Raw genomic sequence first — 22,258 nt, forward strand, 5'->3', positions numbered from 1 at the left:
AAATATTTACTATGCAGTATTTAATGTACTAGCTTACCTTAAGGATAAAAATTAGACTATTTTTAAGAAAAAAGTTCTAAAGAAATTCTTAAAAAGAGAGAATTAATGCAGAGACTATCATTCAAAGATTTCATTGTGTACTAGAACCAAAGCCCTAAGACTACAAGATGAATATTTAAAGCAAAATGTGGAAAAAAATTAAAACCAATAATCTTTTTTTTCACAAATGTCCACTTTTGAAAATGGAATATAATATAGTCAAACTATTATCACTGTACTATCATCATTAGTATCAGAGAAAATAAATCACAGAATCACAAAGCAGCAAAACTACCTTAAATTTTTATAGCATTTACCATTTTTTAATGTAAAAATACTTTTATATATTATGGCAAGTGAGTGGCAAAAATGTGAAAACAATCTCAAATGCCTTCATCTGCAATATTCAATTTGGATTAAAATTTACTTTGTACTTTTTACAAATTATTTTTGAGTCAATCATAAGTGCTTAAATTCACTACAGATTTTTTGTGGATGAGAAACAAAGGCTAAAGAGAACAATCAGGAACGCAATGAGGAAATTCATTTTAAAAACAAATTGGTCCAATAGTTTGGACAAAAATGTAAACAGTAAGAAAGAGAGCCATGAATTTTGTTATGTACTTTTGGGTAAATTCCAGTTTTTTTCCTCTAGACCAAAGACAAACTGGAATAGAACAGATCAGAACAAGAATTAAACAGAATAGTGATTTAAGCAGGTGATTTAAATAAGTCAAAATTTCATAGGATCACATTCAAAACTCCTTTTATTCTAAAATGATTACTGGAAAACTAACTTAGAAAAACAATATACCTGTGGGCTATGAAGATCTGTTGTCAACATGATAATTGAGTAAGCCAAAACATAGGCAGTATCTGCACTAGCAAAAAGGGTTTGTCTGAAAAATAATGAAGAACCACATTACAAATTTTGGTTGATTTTATAATTTTATGTAATTATAAATTATATCATCTTACCTACCCTTGGTTACATTCTAAGTATCTTGCAGCAAACTTTTCCATTAGACGATCAATTTTCTGAGCCTCTCCTGGAAGACGAAAGCCCTCCAAAAACATGCGGAGGGCTGAAACAAAGTCCTTTCCTGAAAAGTCATGTTGGTCCACATATGCATACATAACTTCTTTGTTAAATTTATCATTATCTCCCAGGAATTCACCCACCTGAGTCTAAAGTATAAACAAAAATAGAATTTGGCATATTAAAACCATGTGACATTTGTCATAGTCATTTCTAATGTTTACAATAAAAGAAATATAAGCCTTACAAACTATTACAATGAAGCATGAAAATAACTGCTAATCATATCTGCCAAAATGAAATTTAACTGATATTCCAAAATATCAAGGGAAATATTCTGAGGTTAAAAATCAAAATGATTAACTATATTTGGGCTATTTTTGGATTACATATATTTAACTGCAAAGGTTGGCATTTTAAAACAGTTATAACATACTAAGTAAACTTAATTTAAACCAAAGCTTCCCAAAACAAGTCAGAATGAAGTAAACTGTTGTTCTTACAGAATCTAATCGTTCCTCTTGATGTAAAAATTGAGCGATATCTTCAGGTGAAGTGCCAAGCATCCCTTGCTCCTGCAGGTATTGTATTCCTCTCTTTGGTTTCTTATTAAATCTGGATGTTAATGGCAATATGAACGTGAAAAATAGAAAACCTTACATATGCTCTGAAAAAATCTCAAGCTACAGTAAATTACTTTTCTAAAGGAACTCAGCAACACAAGAACTAGGTCACAATATCCGATAACTATCATGTAAAGGCTATTTTGTCGTACCATGTCACTTTTATTCCTTTCATGGTAAAAAGCCTCAAAATGTTACACCAAGACCACAAGTAGCATCTACAGGCAGATAATCATTACAACTAATACAGAAAATGTACTGAATAGTTCTTCTTTATATGCTATAGACTATTTTCTGATCTATATCAAGAGGGAAACAATGTTGTTTGCCAGTAGCCTTAAATTTTTAGTATATGAAAGATGATAAAGATTTACAATTTGTCTAGTGTTTTTAGAATAGAATTTCCCTTCCCATTTAATTAATCTAAATTCCATTAATTTCATATAGCTATTGCCCTTTATTAACTAACAGTTTTTGGCTTATAAAGGAAAGACACTGAATTTATTGGGACTATTTTATCAACATGTTATTATAGGTTGTTGTCAAAATCAGTAAGAGTTGGTTTTGAAATGCAAAAGGGTATTGTGAGGCAAAGAAGGGCACACAGTAAACTGACAGAGCATGTGGCTGGAATAGTCAGAGGTGTACGACAGGGGGCTCTTAAAAAATGGAATGAAGTAGAACAAAACGGTGGAGAATCTGAAGAACAGGTATGTGTAAACAGAAGAAAAGCAACATGGTAAGCTCAAGGTGGCAGACAAATTAGAGAGAATGGAACACAGGCAAGATAGAAGAGATAATGGGAAAGACTAGATTTCCTTGGGCTAAAGTCAGTTACACATATTAGCCTTGCTAGAGTGGGAGTTGCCCATAAGATCAATGCATTAAAACTTTTTTTAACTAGAAATCAAAAGGGTGGGCTTACGACCCAAATAAGGACAGAGGGACTATTTTTGGAAGGGAGCAATAGCTAACATCTAGAAGGCACTTTTATATACTTTAAAAAGTGAGCCTTCACCTGCATTCACACTAATGTGTTGAATGCTTTATTACATGATCTAAGCTAACTGAAAAATGTGAAAATGTACGAATAAATGATTGCAGGTATGTAAGGTTTATATCCCAGAATTCACACATAGTCATGCACTAAAATCATCTGTGTTGGACTACATTAGAGAAGGTATAGGAAACAAGGTACCACTATAGTAGCCAGAGAAATAGCTGAGATCCAGACTAGTTTCCTTTTTACCACTCCTGGGGTGTTTAAGAAGAGGGATGGTGAGATCATTCAATACATGCAGAATTTATAACTCCCCCAACTGAGGTACTGTGGCCTGTCCTTCCTAAAAACAATTAACAAGTTCTCACATTAAATTTGACACTTACAAATCTATCCCCTGTTCTATGATTTCTTTTTGTTGCTTTAGGACTTCAAATTGTTCTGGATTGTCAGTGCCAGACATCTGTGTACTGTAGCTGCCAATTCCTGAGGATGCTGTAGAATCCAGAGAATTTAAGCTTCCATATCTGTTAATTGTCTCAGAGTGTTTGGTTTCATTTGTCTCTTGCTCTATGGGTTTTTCCTGACCTACAAAAATGAACATTAAAACAGAAAAAATTACGGCAAAAATATGCTATGAAAACCTTTGAATTTTGTTACTATTTTCCCAATATCTTAATCACATAAGTCACAGGACGTTAAAACTAAAAGGAACCATGTAAAGATAAGCTAACACTCACAGAAAAGTGAAGTGACTAGCCCAAGGTCACACAGCTTGTTAACCAGATGGTATCTATTTGTTACAGCATTAGCATGAGTTAAAAGTACCATTATCATAATTGCTACACTTCAAGTAATTAAAGTTTTATAAAAAGTTGTTTTGAGAAAGAAATTACAAGTGAGAACATACAATATATGAAATACAACACAAAAATAAAAATCTTTCAAAATAGACAAACTATTGTATTATAAAAGTATTATTTGCCTTACAAAAACATTTTCACAAGAATTACTTAAAATATCAGACTTTCCTATTGACCTTAAAGGAGGCATTTATTGTTAAGATATGTGCAATTTACATGAGCAAAATTTTAAGCATGTTAATGCTCAATGGGTCAACCCAGAAAATGCTTCTGCCATCTGCTTTGTGCTGATAAGCTTAGTGACCCACCATGGGAAGGAGATGCCCTTTGAGCAGGCAGACATGGGTCTGAACTGAACCACCCATATTCTTTTGATTCTAAACTTTTAATGACAGGCTTGAGTCTAGTTAACATTATCACCATTATAACTATTAAGGTGGGGGGGGGCAGGGAAAGGAGAAGAGGGGGTAAAAAGGGAGTCATAAACAAACAGAATTTTTGGAAAGGGTTTTAGAGATCATATAGCCCAACCCCCACCTGAAGCTTGAATCTCTTTGTATAATTTCACAAGTGTCTGCCTAGCCTAAAATTGAGTATCTGGCAATACCACTACATTTTTTTAAATAGCTCTAATTACTTGGAATTTCTACCACATATCGAGCAGAAAAGTCCCTCCTTGTAATTTCTTCCTATTGCCCCAAACCACAGGTCCCCAGATCAAATCAATCCAAAAATCAATCTAATTCCTCTTCCACATGACAGACATTCCGATATCTGTCCACTGAGATGTCTCTGAAAATCTTCTCTTTTCCAGACTAGCTATCCTTAGTTCCTTCAACTGACAGACTTAATGAAATGGTTTCAAGTACTTCAACATCCTGCTTACCCTCTTCTACACAAATTCCAGACTGTCAATACCCCTCCCTACATGTGGTATCCAAAACAAAACTAGGTATTCCAGAAGTGTTCTAACCAAAATAAAGTACAATAAGTATCACCTGTCCTGTTCTAAATCTAAACAATGTATTTCTATTGATGCAGTCTAAGATTAAATTACCTTTTCTGGCTGCCACATGGTATTGTAAGCATATTAAAATTCCTATTATTTTATATTGAGATTTCTTAAAGAGGGGATACACCTTTTCCTAGAAGTTTCCATAAATCTTATAACTCCTTGAAATCAATTTACTGTAAAAATCATTTTATAAATGTAATATCAACTTTTGCTAATGTCACAACATTTACACTAGCATATTACACAGATCAATGGCTAATCTAAATAAAGTCAATTGGTCCACCCAAAGAAACACGTTAGCAATATTTTAGGTCATTAAAATTAACTAAAATGTCCAAGGTCCTGCAATGTTTTTCCTAAGCTATAAAAAATGTCTCCATATTAACAAGCTAATCAAAGTATGAATCTAAGGGTAATTTAGGACAACTTAGTTTAGATAATTAGACGACTTGTAATTTTTAAGTTAATGATCAGTCACACAAAGAAGTAATTAGTGGAAGTGTTTCTTTTAACAAGGTTAAAGACAGATACAATTTCACTGGAGTAGATTAATGGCAATTTCAACTACCCAGAAAATATTACTCAAAATAGTAACTTGAAATGTCACCTTACCAAGGGTTGTCTGAGAATTCGGATTCACATACTGATCTTTACTCCATTCAACCATACACTTCAAAATTGACACTAAACATTCTAAACCCTTTTTCCTCAGGCTTAACTCCTATTAAAAAAATGAAAAAAATTCCCTTAAAAAACAAACAAAAAGATAGACATCATTCCTTTGATGTAGTTAAAATTTATAAGTATTTTTCAAAGTTCCTACCTGAACATTACTCATACCAAGTTCTTGACTGCCCCGTCCTTGGGCTATTTTTGATAGATCATTAACTAATCTTTCAAATATATTTGCTGCGTTTAAGTCACAGTCATAGTTTACATAAATGTCCACTACACTCTGAGCATCTGTAAAAACATAACAGTATTAATTTTAACAAGAAAATCCCAAAACACATTAATTTATTTGCAATTATTGGTTAATATTTAAGAATTATTTTTAATACCTGCACAAATCCTTGTTAGTGTCTGGATAACCATCCACTTGTGGTCAAATGAGCTGGTAGAGGTTTCCAATATATATAAGAAAATTTCTTTAAAAAATACCTAATAAATAAGAAAGACAAACATTTAGGAATGCATCACAGCTAGTTCCTTCAAAGGGAGTCATTTCTTTAAAAAAAAAACAAACAAGGTTTTGGTATTTACATTCTACATGCTAAGCCTGAATAAGCAGTACTGGATAAGTATAGTTAACATGCAAGGTAATCCCAGACATACAAAAGAAAAACAGGATTTCTACCTGTGATCATTAGGTTTCTATAGCCCCTAAGACACATTAAAAAAAAAAAAAGACAAAGAAAGGATCCTTAAACTGGCATATTCCTCTAAAATAAGGCTAATGAAGTAAGCTCCTGGAAATGAACATAGGTGGAATGATAAAGGAAGATGGGGGTGCTAGGAATGCACAACATAGAGTAGCTTTGAAATTGAGATACTTGGAATAATAAATCAAAATGCATTTATTAAGCACCTACCTAGTGCCAGGCACTATGCTAGGTGCTGGGGATATAAAGATAAAAATGAAAATATCTGTCCTCAAGGAGCTTACAATCTATTAAAAGAAACAACATGTGTACAAACACGTGCACACACACGCGCACGCATACATATATAAAGTAAACATAAGGTAATTCCATAAGGCGCTAGCAGCTGAGGGCATCAAGAAAGGCTTCATATTAGAAGGTAGTGCTTGACCTGAGCTTTCAAGAAAGCTAGGGATTCTAAGAAACGGAGGCAAGGAGGAACCAGGAATAGGGGGATATCGAGGCACAGACACAGAAGATGGAATGTCGTGTGAAGAACACGAAGAAGTCCAATTTGACTGGATTGCAGAGTACATAATGCTGAGTGACATGTAATAAGCCTAGAAAGGTGGTTTGGAGCTAAGTTCTGAAGTGCTTCAAAAGCTAGGCAGAAGTCTGTATTTGATCCTACAGACAGTAGGAGACCACAAGTTGAGTAAGACAGCGAAATGAAAATTGCATACAATGAGATGGTATGGATGAGTTATCATTTGCACTGATGAAGGGAATACTCATGCCAAAAGCAATATAATATATAAGTAGTAGAAATATTTATATCTCTACATAGCAGTAGTTGATAATATAATTCTGAAATGCATTTTTAGTGTCCTAATTAAGTAAGAACACTAATTTCCTAAAAAGTTACTATTTAGAAAAAATGAAAGGTGAAAATCACCATGAACAGGGATAATACAGAATGTCCCACAATCTATATCAAAGTCTCACTGCAATTCATATAAAAATGCTTCAAATAAAAAAGGTGTTGGCTGCCTAATGAACCAATTTTCAGTTTTATAGGTAAGTATTCTTAAAGCTCAAAACTAATTGTAGACAAGTTGACTGAGACTTAAATAGGGATAGCTGGGAGATGCACAATAATCTTGGGATATATTTAAAGAAAACAAACTATAATTCAGAGGATCAATTATTTCTAAGCAGCTTTTTTAATTATGGAAAATCATCACACAATACAAATTTGAGGAAATAAACACCACAATCTCCCTGAGAGTAAGCACTATATCATTACTTTCTTTATATAGCCAGTTCCTAGCAGAGTGCCTTTCAAATAGTACACAATTAATAAATGTTTGCTGAATTTAATATCACTGTTGTTTAATGAAAACCAAATTGCACTAACTAGTAAAGAATTGTTTTATGCAATAACGTTGGGCTATTTCATCTACATAGCAAAATCAAATTTAAAAAGATTTGCGTGCACAATGTGCAAGACACTTCACTTAATACATGAGTATGACCATTAATTAACTTCTCTTATGCAATGAGTTCTGGAAAAGTTGCCTATTTTTATGTTCGTAACACCATTAGTATTTAAAGAAACACTAAAATTATTTGTTTCATAAAATTTTAATCTTTGTGTAATACATAAGATTGCAAAGAGGAATATTTAGGCCTGACATAAAGAAATATTTCTTAACTCTTCAACCTATCCAAAAGTCAAACACACTTCCTTTGGAAGTAGTACATTCTCCTTCACAGAAAGTATAGGCTCAATGGTGGTTTGTTGATCATATCACAGAGAAGACTCTTGGTTCTAGTACAGGTTGAACTAGATGAATGTGGCTTCTCACTTTCCTATTTCTGTTTCCTAAGTTCTGCTTTACCTTCCTTTCATAGGATCATAGATTTTAGAGCTGAAGGAAATATCTAACCTCTTCAATTCACAGATTAGGAAATTGAGGCCCAGAAAGGTTAACTACTTGTCAAGGAAACATAAAAGTGAAGCCAAGATTAAAAGTAGCAAAGTTAAGATTCATATCCAGTTCCTCTGACTTCAAATCCAGTATTCTTTCCACCACACCATGCAAACTCAAGTCTGTTATCTCATTTAATCCATTTATCAACCTCTGTGGGCCACAAATTTAAGCTGTTTTGTTGTTGTTAGTTGTGTCCAACTCTTTGTGATCCCATTTGGGGCTTTCTTGGCAAAGATACTGGAGTGCTTTGCCATATCCTTCTCAAGCTCATTTTACAGTTAAGGAAACTGAGGTCAAAAGGGTAAGTGACTTGCTCAGGGTCATCTAGTTAGTGGTGTCTGAGGCCAGATGTGAACTCAGGAAGATGAGTCATCCTGACTCCAGCCTGACATTCTACCCACAGCTAGCCCTAAGTTGTTTAGAAGTTAACAAATAATAGGTATGTATCGTGTGGTAATTTAACAGTGATGCATCTATCAGGGAACTGCTTAGCACTTTTCCTTACAAGTCTATGTTTATATTTGTGTACTTCCATACATTTTAACATATATTTATTAGGATACCAATGTAAACATTTTAACATTAGGAATGACAATTTCAAAAGAGAAAGAAGAAACATTTTAAAGCTCGATCTGAACCCAATTTCTCCCTGAAGTTAACTGTCCAAAGTGTATAAAAATCTTCATATAAATTTTTTTTGAGGCAATTGCGGTTAAGTGACTTGTCCAGGGTCACACAGCTAGTAAGTGTCTAGGCCTAATTTGAACTCAGGTCCTCCTACTACAGGGCTGGTGTTGTATCTACTGTGCCACCCAGCTGCCCACATGTCAATCATTTTTTTTTTATTTTAAACAAGAAGTTTATTTAAACAACAAGATGTTTGACTTGAAGGGAAAACTATCTAGGATCAATTTCTTTATAGTAATTTATCCCTACTGAGAGACAGAGATTGCCCTACATGTAACAGCTACGTACAAAAAAGTTATAAAATCGTCCTTGGTTTTACAATGATAAAAGAAAAACACTGAAATTATCCAATCAAACAAGGTATGAAAGGATTTTTTTGTGGGTTTTTTTTTGTTGTTGTTAAACAGTGAGAGCAAAATAACTTACTGGAATATAAAGATAAAAGTTGAATGAGCATGCCACTAATGGAGAAAAGGGGTATTTTCACAGAACCAATTTGTTTTTTCCCCTCCCCATCTCCATTTGATGTTGATCAAAACATACCATCGGCCATTTAGTTAAAAAAAAAATACGCATTATGCCTGTGCGCATACACCAGTTACTTTATGTACAATAAAGGAATGGGGGAAGGGAATCAAAGAAGAGAGAAAACTATACTGCAGTAGTCAGGATGTGGATGAACCAAATCTTGGTTTCTAATTGTGAATGTATTGTTTTTCTTGGGAGCACAGTTCTGGAGAAGAGTTGTAGATTCTTTTTAGTAAGTGCCTCCTGTCTGCTGCTGGAATACATCAATTGTATCTTCATCCTCCATTTCCAACTGTGCAGGTGTGTCTGTTTCATTGATTGGTTGCCCATCAAATCGGAATCTGATCTGCCTCACTGACAAACCCTGTCCTTCACAATAGGCTTTCATTAGTTTACTAAGTGGTGTGTGCCTCTTAATCTTAAACTGCACCACTGAACCATCTTGCCCTGCCACCTTCAAATTAATGTGGTCGTTGTTTTCAGTCTTGACTCCTTCCTTCGGCTTTTCGTCGGCCATGGCGAGTCCCGCGGTCTCCTCAGCCGCCACTTCACAAAAGAGGCACCAGGATGGTCCGCTCCAAGGGAACGGGGGGAGAAGCAGCAGCGGCAGGAGCAGGAGGAGGAAGATGATGGTGATGATGGTGAGGAAGAGGAGGAGAAGAAAAAGGAGGAGGAAGAGGAGGAGGAGGCAGCGGTGGAGGTACCCAATCATTTTTAAGAATTACAGAATACCTGTGTTGGAACAGACCACAGGTCCAAGCTTTATTTGAACAAGAATATCATCTTTCCATCTACAAAATCTTCAGAAAGTCTTTACTGTCTTTACTCAGGAATAAAACCTTCATATCCCAAGGTATTGTCAGTAAAGGCTTTTGTCAGTCCCTCTAGGATTATTCAAATATGTGAAGGATCTCTGATGTGGTCCAAGTAGGGAACTGCCTCCACCACAGCAAATCACAATTCATTTAGAATTTGAAGTTCAGTAAAGTAGCCTAAAGCACAGAAAAGTTAAGTAAAAGCTTCAGTACTGGATGTAAAACTAGGTCTTTCTGACCCCAGTTTACATTGTGTACAAAATTTATACACTAGTCTTCATTGCCCTGAAGATTCTACTGGTTAAAAGTATGCCATAGCGCCAGTCGTCACTAAGGAGTAAAAGAGGTTCCTAAAGAGCCAGATTAAAAGGTCAAATGAATGTGTAGACTCCAAGACAGCCTTTAACTCAATAAACATAAGATATTTTCTATGTGTGAGGTCCTAGAGCTAAAAGATAAAACAAATAAACAAAAAATACACTATCTGCAAGTAGCTCACATTCTGATATTGTAATACAATAAAAACAGATAAATAAAATAAAAAACTGAGGAAGGAGAGAAGACTAACAAGTGGGGGGAGGGTCATGAAAAGATTCTCAGAGGAAGTTGAACTTGGTTCTGAAAGGAAGCCCAAGACTTTTAAAAGCAGGGAGTATATTCCAGGGGAGGAGGGCGTATATTCCAACATGAGGTACATGTGGCCTGTTCAAAGGAATGGACACTGGAGATATAGTTCCAAGTTAGGAGAAAGTCTAGTTGGCCAGTTTGGCTGGGATACAGAGTACCATGAATTATGTCTGGAAAGGTAGGTGAGGACCAGATAGTGGAAAGCTTTAAATGCAAGTGTTAAGAGAGTTTTATTTTTATCCTATGAACAATAGAAAGCCACTGAAAGTTTCTTAACAGGGAAGAGATACGGTCAGATCTGAGCTATAGAAATATTAATTTGGCAGCTATGTTAAAGATGGATTGTAAAGGAGATAGACTGGAAGCAGGGAGAACAATAAAGAGACCATGATGAGTATCTGAGCTAGGGCACTGGCCATTTGAGTAGAGGGAAGGGGAACAATATTATATTATATACTAAGGATTAAAATCAAAGATTTCTGAAATTCTATAGAGAAATGACCAAATGTACACCTCAAAGATAGGCAGTTTGCAACAAAACACAATTCTAAAGATCCAGAAATAATGCTCATATTTTCACTTACCCAGTATAAAACAATAATGAGCCTTAAAAACACTAATTTTTGACAGTTTTGCTCACCATCTCCTTTTAACAGACATACAAGAAGTATGCGAACTAGCTAACATAGAAGATGCTAGAAACAATTTCTCTGAAAGTTTCCTGTCAAAAAAAAGCCTAAAATATCCTACAGTACACTTTAAATAGTCAGTACTTATTCTATTCTCATATCCATGATAATGTACTAAATCCAAATTCATTGCAGAATATTTATAATTAAACTTTAATTCTTTTTCCCACTACCAAAAAATTCTTGAAAAATATGATCTTAATGCTTAATAAAGTGATCAACTACTAGGTCGTAAGTTGATCCGTTCATTAAAAAAAACGCAGATAATGAACTAAACAGACAATGAAACAACAGAACAAAAAACTCCATACATGTACACTAATATTAAGTGCTATTTAATAGTAGCGAAAAGGGAACTTGACCGAGACAACACACAAGTACCACACCTTGATACCAGACAGTGGTCTAAGTGATATTCCTAAAGCACAGGCGTGACCAAGTCAGTCTCCTATTTGATAAACTCAAGTAATTCCTTATTGCCTCTAGGATCAAATATAAACTCTTCCTTGTGGCACTGCAACACTATTTCAATTTGGCTCCAACCTAGTTTATCAAGCTTATGTACTTTACTCTTCTTGATGCACTTCATAGTTCAGCCAAACTGGCTACCCTTGTTGTCTCTTAAATACAAAACTTCATATCCTTTCTCACTATGACTTTGCAAGATTCTCTCCCATGTCTGCAATGTGCCATATCCTTATCTCCACTTAAGAATACCTCAGTTCTGGCTCAGATTCAATCTAATTCAGTAGGTTGAATCTGGCCCGCTTGTGGAAACAGGCGTCACAAGGGGGGAAGGGGGGATTTCTTAAGACAGCCCATTATGGTGAATCCCTAATAAACTTTGTCTTTTCCCTTGGCTGAGAAGGCTTGAGTCGAATTCTTTCGGCAGGACCCGGTGCGTCAATATTTTGGGGTGCCGACCACCCTCAACCTTAAACCTCTTCATTTTATGGTGCGTTGGCCGGGAAAGACTGCTAATCTCAAGTTTTTCTCCAGCCAGGACTGGAAGACTCAGCCTGACGCTCTCAGTTCGGTCCAGTGGTTTATGTTCAAGGCCATGGACCTGGGCACACCTTCTGAGGCATAGAGGACAAGGACGGACACCCTATCCGGGAGTGCGCCCCCAATTTTCCCAATTCTCTCAGCGCTAGGGAATGGGAAAATCTCAGTTAAATTTATATTGTCAGCGAGAAGGAAAATGGACAGAAATTCCTTACATAATGACCTTCGTGGAGCTGTCTCGGAACTCCGTTCTCAGAAAAGATTGTAAGATGCTCATAGCTAGAGCCCCCCAACAAAGGGGCAATGGGGGTCAACAGGACATTTTGGATAACCCCTTCCTTATGGCCCCCAGGGCTTCAGCCCCAGCCCCTCCTCCTGCTCCCCAACCTCCTTGGAGCACCTATGTTTCCTGTGCTCCCCCTTCCGTGGCCATCCCCTCTTTCTCTTGGTTTCCTGTAGTGCAACCCTCCTCTTATCCTGCCTCCTTCACGGTCCAAGTTTCCTACTCTGCAAATCCTCCCATGGCCCCACCCCCCTCGGCGACCCATGCTCAGGTCCCAGTCAAGGGTGTTGTGGAGGTGCCTCCTTCTGTGGCCCCTTCCCCTGAAGGGACCCCTACTCAGGTTCTGGCCTCATGGCCTGCCCCTATTTCAGGCCCTGCAGTATCTACCACCATGGGCCCTACCCCCCAGGCAACTCCTACTCAGGTTCCAGCCTGGGGCCCTGCCCCCATGGCAGTACCTCCTCCTCTGGCCCCTCTCTCTGAGGTGGCTCCCACTCAGGTCTCTTTGGTATCTCCCTCTCTGACCCCTACCCCTCCTCAGGTACTAACTGATCTTCTCCCTTGCCAGCCAGATGACCTGGCCTTGCAGTCTAATCTACCTCAGTCGGCAGCTCCCAGCCCCTCCCTCACCAGAAGCAGGACTTCTTATATCTCTCCCCTAGCTCCAGGTCCCACAGCGCCTTCAAGGCTTTTTCCCCTGAGGGAAATGCCTGCCTCCCCTGCTGGGACAAGAAGAGTGCATGTTCCATTCTCCATTTCAGATCTCATCCAAATTAAAGGAAAACTGGGGAGATACTCAGAAGATCCCACTAAGTTTACTGAGGGTTTTAGGGATCTGTCCCTGCAATTTGAACTTTCTTGGTGTGATTTGCATATCCTTTTCTCTACCTGTTGTACCACTGAGGAGAAGAGGAGAATATGGGAACATGCAAATTTGGGGATTGTTTGGCTAGCAATAATCCCATAAAATATCCCCCAGGTACAGCTGCCATTCCAACTAGTGATCCAGGATGGAATTATCAAAGGAGTGAGGACAGAGAAAAGAGAGACCATATGGTAATTTGCCTGTTAGAAGGCCTAAGAACTGCATTTCAAAAGCAAATAAATTTTCAAAAAATCAGGGAAGTTACTCAGGGAGAAAAGGAAAACCCTGCCCTTTTCCAGGCCCGGCTAGTAGAAGCTATTAAGAAGTATACAAATTTGGATCCTGATTCTGTTGAAGGGGCGGCAATACTTAACATATATTTCATTAATCAGTCTGCCCCAGATATTAGGAGGAAACTGCAGAAATTGGCAATGGGACCCCAAACACCTCAGGTCCAGTTGCTGGAGACGGCCCTTGGAGTCTTCAACAATAGAGACCTAGTTGCAGCAGAGGAAAGAAAATGCTGGGAAAGAGCTAGAGACAGAGAACACGCTCAATTCTTGGCTGTTGCCATGGCCAGGAAAAGATCCAAGGAGCACCCCTCCAGGGAACCTCCTTGGAAGCCATTGGCTTGGGCAGTGGGGAGACCTGCTTTCGATGCCACAAGGAGGGTCACTGGTCTAAGGAGTGCCCCTCTAGGGCGCCCCCCTGGAAGAAGCCTCCAGGATCCAGGCCTCTAGGACCGTGCCCAGCATCTAACCAGGAGGGACATTGGAGGTGTCCCCGAGGCTGGAAAAGTGGTAGAGCCTCCTCCCAGTACCCTGTCCTCCAGTCTTCTCAAGACTTGGAAGGAGGGGAAAGCCTGGGGCTTGGCTGTGCTCCCACTTTCTCCACCTCTCTCGCGGAGCCCTGGGCAAAATTGAGGCAGAAGGTAAGGTTACCCACTTTATCACGGCTATGTTCTCTTGCTTTAACTAGTGGCTCTGGCCCCACATGCCCCTCGACCCATCAGGTCATGGGCATCAAGGATCTGTTGTCTGAACACTCCTCTGGCCCTGCCCCCTTGGGAAGGGACCTGATGGTGAAATTGGGAAGCCAATTTTCTATAGTTAAACCTCATAACTCCCTTTTCCCTCTGTTTACCAGACCTCCCCATGTTCCCCCAGAGGCATGGGAGAAGGTTGAGCCAATTGTTTGGGATCAGGGAATTCCTAGGCAAGCTACTTCTGCCACCCCAGCCATAGTTCCCCTCCATAGCCTTCAATATCCAATTAAGCCCAAGGCTTGGGAGGGACTGCAACCATTAATTGGCACTCAAGGCCCTGACTCACTCCCTCTAGAGTGGGGCCCCTACCCAGCACAAGCTTTTGGGACTTTGAAAACTAAACTGACCACCACTCCAGCATTAGCTCTACCCAATCTAGAAAAACCTTTCACTCTCTATGTTGATGAAAGGAGAGGACAGACTTTGGGAATCCTAATCCAGTCCTCAAGACCTGACCCCAAGCCCTGTTTTTCAAAACAATTAGATTCTCTGGCTGCTACAGCCACTCCAATTGAGGAAGCTTCTAAACCTCTAGCAGACCAGCCCCTAGAAGCTCTGACTTGCCAGAGCACCCTGGAAGCAGATGGCCACCAGTGGCTGGCTAACCACAGGCTCACCACATATCAAACCTTGCTCTTAGATACCCCCGACCTAATTTGGATGTGCTACATACTCATGAACCCCGAAGCAGTGTGGTACACAGAACAGGTGATTAGGGGAGCTAGGTATGAAATAGTCATCTTTAATTCCCACCAGGGATATTGTCTTCTCTCTATACTCCTATACTGCCTGTTTGCTGCTTGTTTGCTTAACCACTTTGCCAAGTTTGTCTCCTCCAGACTCCAAGCCATCAACTTCCAGATGACTGTGTACCCCTTGAACTGGACCCATCAAGCCGGGAACAGATCTACACCCCTTGCCAGCAGGAAGCAGTTTCAGAAGCTGAGATCTTCGTCCCTGACCCCAAAAGAATTTGGGTCCTATATGTTTGAGGGGGGAATGATGAGGGCACAGTCTCTGGGAACCCCCTTGAATCTGGACTACAGTCTCTGGGAGCCCCCTTGAACTGTCCCTGAATCTTCCAACTGGATCTGGCCTTCCCCTAAGGCCACAAGCCTCTACCTAGCCTCGCCCTTTGTTGTCCAGCTACTTCCCCACCCTTGATATATCAGTATCCATGCCTTGGGCTACTTCCCACCCTTAATCCCATTACCTCACCTTGCCCTCCTTGGACTTCCCCTCAAGACCCTCCCTAAACCCCTCCTCTAGTCACCCCAGACCACCCCTCAATCCCTCCTACAATCTTTGTGTATATAATCTCCATCTTGCCTCAATGAAGGTGCTCAGATTCAATCTAATTCAGTAGGTTGAATCTGGCCCGCTTGTGGAAACAGGCGTCACAAGGGGGGAAGGGGGGATTTCTTAAGACAGCCCATTATGGTGAATCCCTAATAAACTTTGTCTTTTCCCTTGAAAAAAAAAAAAAAAAAGAATACCTCAGTTCTTACAAAGCTCAGCTCGAGGGCTGCTTTCTACATGAAGCCTTTCCTGATTTTCTCCCTTCCAGTTTTTAATATTTTTCTTCCAAATTACATTGTACTGATCTTGTATGCATCTTGGATATACTTGTATCTGTGGCATGCTTTCTTGCATGCTAGAATGTACGCTCTGTGAAGGCATGGACTCTCATTTTTGTGTACGAATCTCCATAATCTATCATAGGGCCTGGCACAAAGTAGGCACTTAATAAATCCTTGATTGATTGATTAAAAGATAAATAAGCTAGAAGAAATTTCTACCAAAGCAACCAAAGTTATCTTTTAGAAAAATGAGACAGTTCTAATGCTTGTTTTGAAAATGCAAATTTGTTACAACGTGACTGATATATTGAGGGAACAATCTGAATAACCCATCCACATTTGATGTGGTTTGTTTCAGATGAGCCCCCTTCCACCACTTCATAATAACTCCCAAATTGCAACCCTTCTGATGCCCACCTCCACAAGTCCTCAAATATTTTTCAAGGTAAAGTGCTATATTCATTGTATATATTCTGGTGTAGTAGGAGCTGTGGGCAGAGAAAGGCTGTTTTATACATGTACTTCCACCCTTCCCCCATCGCCACTTTGGCTACACCCAGGACCCTTGCTCCTGAATTACAACTTTGCCATCGGAATCTGGCTGCAGGCCAAGTTGACACCCAATGCTGCAGAATGCTGCCATTATTTATTATATTTATATATTTCAACACATATAAAACTGCCCTACCAGTTCCTATCTTTTTTTTTAATGTGTCATTGACAAAGTTTCTGTGTTGTGTTCCAACCTCATTTTACCCATAAGTCTTATGGGTTTTGCAGAGCAATTTTGCAGCTCAATGATTTTTAGGAATGCATATGTCATATTATAGCACAACTGACTGCATTTGGTTGTGAAAATAAATTAAAAACTATTAGACATTGTAACAACAAATCTGAAAATTTAAAAAAAAAAAGATAAAACTGAAGGATTTCCTGACAGTTTACATTGTCATCTATGAATAGAACTTAAATGCATCATTGACATTATTTTTCCATGTATCTCGTATAAAAACTGTGTGTGTAGGTAGGGAATGGGAAGAGAATAAGGACAGATGACTGAAACTCAATCTAGTTTTGTAAAGATTTAAACTTACTAGAGACTAGAGCACAATTAAAATTTTTCTTTCAGGACAAACAAATTTACTGTACAGTAGCTCAAAGCTGCAAAATGGTTTTAAGGACTACATCATGGTCATATATAAAGTTTATAAATATATGTGTGTGTGGGGGGGGTGTGTGTGTGTATATATATATATACAGATATACACAGCTATACACATATATAAAATAAGAAAAGTAACAACTCAAACATACAAAAATTTCTGTCAATAATTCTATTTTTAAAAAAATCAATATTGCTAAAAATGAGCAGCCACATAATGCACTCTTAAGATGCAGCATGTATATGTTAGCAAACAGCAAGTTTAACCAAGACTTATCTGCAAAACATACCTCAATCTGCATCTTCAGATGTGTCTTGAAGTTTGACAACAAGGTAAGAAATATAGAAAGAGAAAGCTCAAAAACCTCTGGAACAGATGAAACTCCATTTTTAGAGAGTGCAACACAAAGATACTGCTTAATAGCATTAATGAACATCTCATTGGTCCTGAAAACAGGTCCTGCATTTTGTAGAATGGACAGAAGCAACTGCAATGAAAGGATCTTGGATCGTAATTCGTGAGACCTGGAAAGTAAAGCAAAATGCACACTAGGTGACAAAACTGATCACAATTCTCTTGCAATGATTGCTGAATCGTAACGATTTTTTCTATAGATGTTTCCTGGTTCTACACAATTATACAAACTTTCAAAATGGAGAAAAACAAACACAAATATTGTGTCATTCTATCTAAAAAGAAACAGATTTAAAGACTTATATCCTTCCAAGTTAGCTTTGAAAGCACACAATAAAAACAAATTACTACATGAAAATGACTTTGAATTTCTCAAGTTGAATGTGACCTATTACACAAAATAGTTTTAACATTAGTTTCTCTATAGAAGATATTAATGAATAAACCACTATCTTCATACTCCTTGATCTCGGTAGAATTTTACACTTCTTGATCTATTCCTTTGTCTTTAAATTTATCCATCTTTTGTCTGCACTGGCTCCTCTTCTAGACCCTTTAAGTTGGTAAGGGATATGTCCTTGGGCTTCTTCTTTTCCATCAATCCCTCCTTTCCTCAATGTCATGGATTTCAAGCTGGAAGGACTCTGGAGTGACACCTAGCATATACCTTCTTTTTAAGAGGCAGAAAACTAAGGCCCAGAAAGGTTAAGTGACTCAAATAATTACCTACAGGCAGATGACTCACAAATCTGTACCATCTGTCTTGATCTCTCTTCTGTACTACAGTCCTTTATCTCCACATGCCTACAAAGTGTCCCTTCCTAGATGTCTACTCAGGCAGACCCAAAAGGTCCATGTTTTGCCCATCATTCAAACTAAATGCTCTCTCTCTGTCGCATAATTATTAATCGACTCCATCTTCCATGTCTGAGGGAAACCTTTGTGTTGTCCCTGAGCTTTCTGCTGTTTTCCATCACATATAATTTCCCAGGCCTATAGGGTGTGTGTTCATAATAATTCTCACATACATACTGGGAGAGTCACTCCATTCATCTAGGACCCATTTTTCTCACTTCTGAAATATTTTAATTTATGTTTCTATTGTCCCAACCTCTCTATTCCTACCGTCACTGCCTAATTATAGATGCTTATTGGCATCCACCTACACTCCTGGAGAAAGTACATAGCTAGGTTTTCTAGCTTCTACTCTTTCCAACATCCAATCTAATGATTACACCAATGGAAGATCCATCATCCTTATGCATACAGATATCTATTTGTGTCTTATGTGATTCTTAAGAAAAATTAAAACACCTTAACCTAACAATTAAGGTCCATCACAATCTAGCATCATCCTACCTTTTCACTTTTATATGAAACAGCTTACTTACATATAATTTATGATCCAACCCAAAAAGACTGTTTCCTATTTACCATACATGTCCTGCTACTATGTCTTTTTTGGCACTTTTTCCTATGCCTTCTTTGATTAATTCCTTATTCCCATTCTTTATAATATAACTCAAATGACGTCTCTTTTAGGAAATTTCTTTGGCCTTCCAGTCTGCCCACAGACCTTGCATAATACTCTGGTCACATCATATATTTATATTATTGACTCTCATAACGTGTTATTTTATGTGTACAACCTCAATTCCTAATATTGAGCTAGCATTTCTATAAAGCAAATCTCTGTGCCGGCAAGCCTGAAGGACACAGATCACTGTACAACATGCACACACAAATAAATGAGGTATCTTATACATCAGAAAACACTGACAACTGGGAAGATCGGGAAAGGCTTTCTAAAGGAAGGGTCATCAGAACTGAACAATGATAAAGGTGTACAAGGGCAGTAGTATAGCATATATAACCCAGAGTAGGGTTTGACAAGGCATGACAGCTGACAAGGGGGCAAAGGAAAATGTACCGCTAAACTGGCCTACAGATGTATAATCCAACCAGCTAGATTATACTCTCATCTTTCAATAGTAGTAGCTGACATTTACATATCACTTTAAAGTTTTTGCTTGAAATACACTGTCTTATTTAATGTTGCCCTGAGGTGGTGCTTCAGGTTGACCCCTTTTTTACAGATTAAGAAACTGAGACTCAAAGAGGTTAAGAAACATGTCTGATGTCACACAGAGACTAGTTTCCGTGGAAGAATTCCAATCCAAGGCTTCCTGACCCTGAGTCCAGCACTATTCCATTATGCTACACAGCCCCCAAGAGATTATATACTTATTTATTTTTTTAAATTAGCAAGCACCTTTTTATCATTCTGAAACTCACTCTACCAACCTTCTCCCCGGCCCCATAAACAAAAGGAACTCTCAGGCAAACAAAAAACACACCCCAAAATATAGCTCTTAATACACAAGCTGTATAGTCCAGCAAAACAAATAATTTAGGTCTCTACAATTCCAAGTTCATTATCTCTCTATCAGGACATAAATGTCATATTTTATTTTCATTGTTTTAGACTCATGGTTTATCACTGAGTTGATAGGAGTTCAAAGGCCCTTGAAAGTTGTTTTTCTTTAGAATATTGTTACCAGATTGTTCTCTTAATTCTGCTTACTTTTCTCTGTAGTGGTTCATACAGATCTTCTTAGTTTCCTCTAAAATTGTCTGTTTCATTATTTATTATGGCACAATTAACATTCCATTACATTCATATGTGACAATTTAGCTATTCCCCAATAGGACATTTCCTAAGTTTCCAATTTCTGGCTACCACAAGAAGAGATGCTATAAATATTTTTGTATATATAAATCCTCTTCCTTGCATTTCTTTAGGGGTACATTCTTAGTAGCTGGTAAAGCTAATTCAACAGGTCTGAATGGTTTGGAGATAGTTTCAAATTGTTGGCTGGACCAATCCTACAACCCCTCCAACATCTGTCATTTTCCTCTTTTGCTATCTTTGCCAGGACAACAAATACAAGTTGAAATCTCAAAGTCATTTTAATTTGCATTTCTCTAATTATTAGTGATTCAGAATACTTTTTTTCAAATGACTGCTGATAATTTGGATATCTCCTTTCAAAAACTATCTCTTCATAGCCTTTGATCATTTGTCTATTGAGGACTGACTCTTAACATTTTAAATTTCAATTAGTACCTTAGATATCTGAGATGAAAATTTTTTATTAGGGAAAGCTGTTGCAAAGATTTTTTTTTTAGTTATCTGATTCCCTTCTGATTCTTGCTACATTAGGTTTATGTGTTAAAAAAACTTTTCAATTCAATATATTCAAAGTTGTTCAGTTTACCTTTTGTGAACCTCTCTATCACGTGGCTATCACTCTTCCCCAATACATAGATTTGAAAGATAGCTTCCTCCTTGCTTCTATACACACAAACACACACACACACACACACACACACACACACACACACAGAGTATCCACTTGGGAGTTTATCACAGTGTGTGCTATAAGGTATTTATCTAAATCTAATTTCTTCTAGATTCCTGTCCCAGTTTTCCCATTGTTTATTTCAGTGAGTGCTTCCCCCAGTAAGTAGGGTCCTTTCAACAGATTATAATTTTGAAGAGGACTCCTGGTGTTACATAAACTCTGTACCATCTCTAAACCCTAGAGAAGAGGTATCAAAGTTGTGGTCCATGCATGGCCTCAAACTCAAAGAATAAAATGTAACTAGGAAATACTTAATAAATAAAAATACAATAAAATATAGATAATGTTAAGATGTGGTTATCTAAGTCAATATATGGCCAGCAGAAAGCATCATATATGTATGGTTTAATGAGAATTGGTCCCTGTTTCTGTTGAGTTTGACACCACTGCCCTAGAGCACAGTACTCAGAACACCAGAGGAGATTAATAATTGTTTGCTAAAAGCTTAAAAGCTTTTAGTTATTCTACAAGTCCACTAGTTTTATTGACAAATCACAATACTTTTCATTGACAACTATTTTTGGTTTATTTGATGTTTTTCTCTTTAATTTTAAATAAAGCCGACCATAGAGACTTTTAGAATATATAAAGGAGTGAATACTGTACACACAATCAATTAGGTATCTTACCCTACAGGAAAGTAGGGAGGGAGGGGAGAAGCAGTGGGGATGATAGAAGGGAGGGCAGATTGGAGGAGGGGGTACTAAGAAGCAAACACTTTTGAAAAGGGACAGGGTGAAAGGGGAGAACAGAATAAATGAGGGGTGGCACAGCATGAAGGGAAATAGTTTTTCACAACATGACTATTAGGAAGTGTTCTGCATAACTACACGTGTATAACCTATACTGAATTGCTTGCCTTCCCAATGAGAGTGGGCAGGGAGGGAAGAAGGGAGAGAATTTGAAACTCAAAGTCTTAAAACAAATGTTAAAAATTGTTTTTACGTGTAACTGGGAAATAAGATATAGAGGCAATTGGGTATAGAAATCTATATTGCCCTACAAGAAAAGTAGGGAGGGAGGGGAAGTGGGAGATCTGGGGGGGGGGGTGATAGAAAAGGAGGGCAGACTGGGGGAAAGGGTAATCAGAAAGCATGCCATCTTGGGGTGGGGGAGAGGGGAGAGATGGGAAGAAAATTTGGAACTCAAAATCTTGCATAAAGTGTCTTTAGATAGTGCGATTTAAATGGAATGCTTG

General features: G+C 38.0%; 2 protein-coding genes across 2 annotated transcripts in view; both read right to left on the reverse strand.

Moving 5' to 3' along the window:
* ARFGEF1 (ADP ribosylation factor guanine nucleotide exchange factor 1) overlaps positions 1-22,258 on the reverse strand; it is a 168,887-nt gene that overhangs the window by 79,660 nt on the left and 66,969 nt on the right. The window contains exons 10-17 of the mRNA XM_036753413.1: positions 17,511-17,745; positions 5,641-5,740; positions 5,403-5,542; positions 5,192-5,300; positions 3,088-3,289; positions 1,582-1,693; positions 1,022-1,227; positions 854-938 (exon numbers count right to left, since the gene is read on the reverse strand). Of these exons, the coding sequence (XP_036609308.1) occupies positions 854-938; positions 1,022-1,227; positions 1,582-1,693; positions 3,088-3,289; positions 5,192-5,300; positions 5,403-5,542; positions 5,641-5,740; positions 17,511-17,745 (1,189 nt within the window). The remainder of the gene's footprint in view (positions 1-853; positions 939-1,021; positions 1,228-1,581; positions 1,694-3,087; positions 3,290-5,191; positions 5,301-5,402; positions 5,543-5,640; positions 5,741-17,510; positions 17,746-22,258) is intronic.
* On the reverse strand, positions 8,994-9,861 carry LOC118856109 (small ubiquitin-related modifier 2-like). The gene has a single exon (XM_036766206.1). It carries the CDS (start codon positions 9,859-9,861, stop codon positions 9,379-9,381), a length of 483 nt encoding a protein of 160 aa, XP_036622101.1. The 3' UTR covers positions 8,994-9,378.

The sequence above is a fragment of the Trichosurus vulpecula genome, chromosome 1 (genome assembly GCF_011100635.1).
Source record: "Trichosurus vulpecula isolate mTriVul1 chromosome 1, mTriVul1.pri, whole genome shotgun sequence".
Taxonomy (NCBI): domain Eukaryota; kingdom Metazoa; phylum Chordata; class Mammalia; order Diprotodontia; family Phalangeridae; genus Trichosurus; species Trichosurus vulpecula.

Excerpts from the sequence above, each read along its gene's own strand:
- LOC118856109 (XM_036766206.1), bottom strand. The coding sequence starts at position 9,861 with ATGATTGGGTACCTCCACCGCTGCCTCCTCCTCCTCTTCCTCCTCCTT.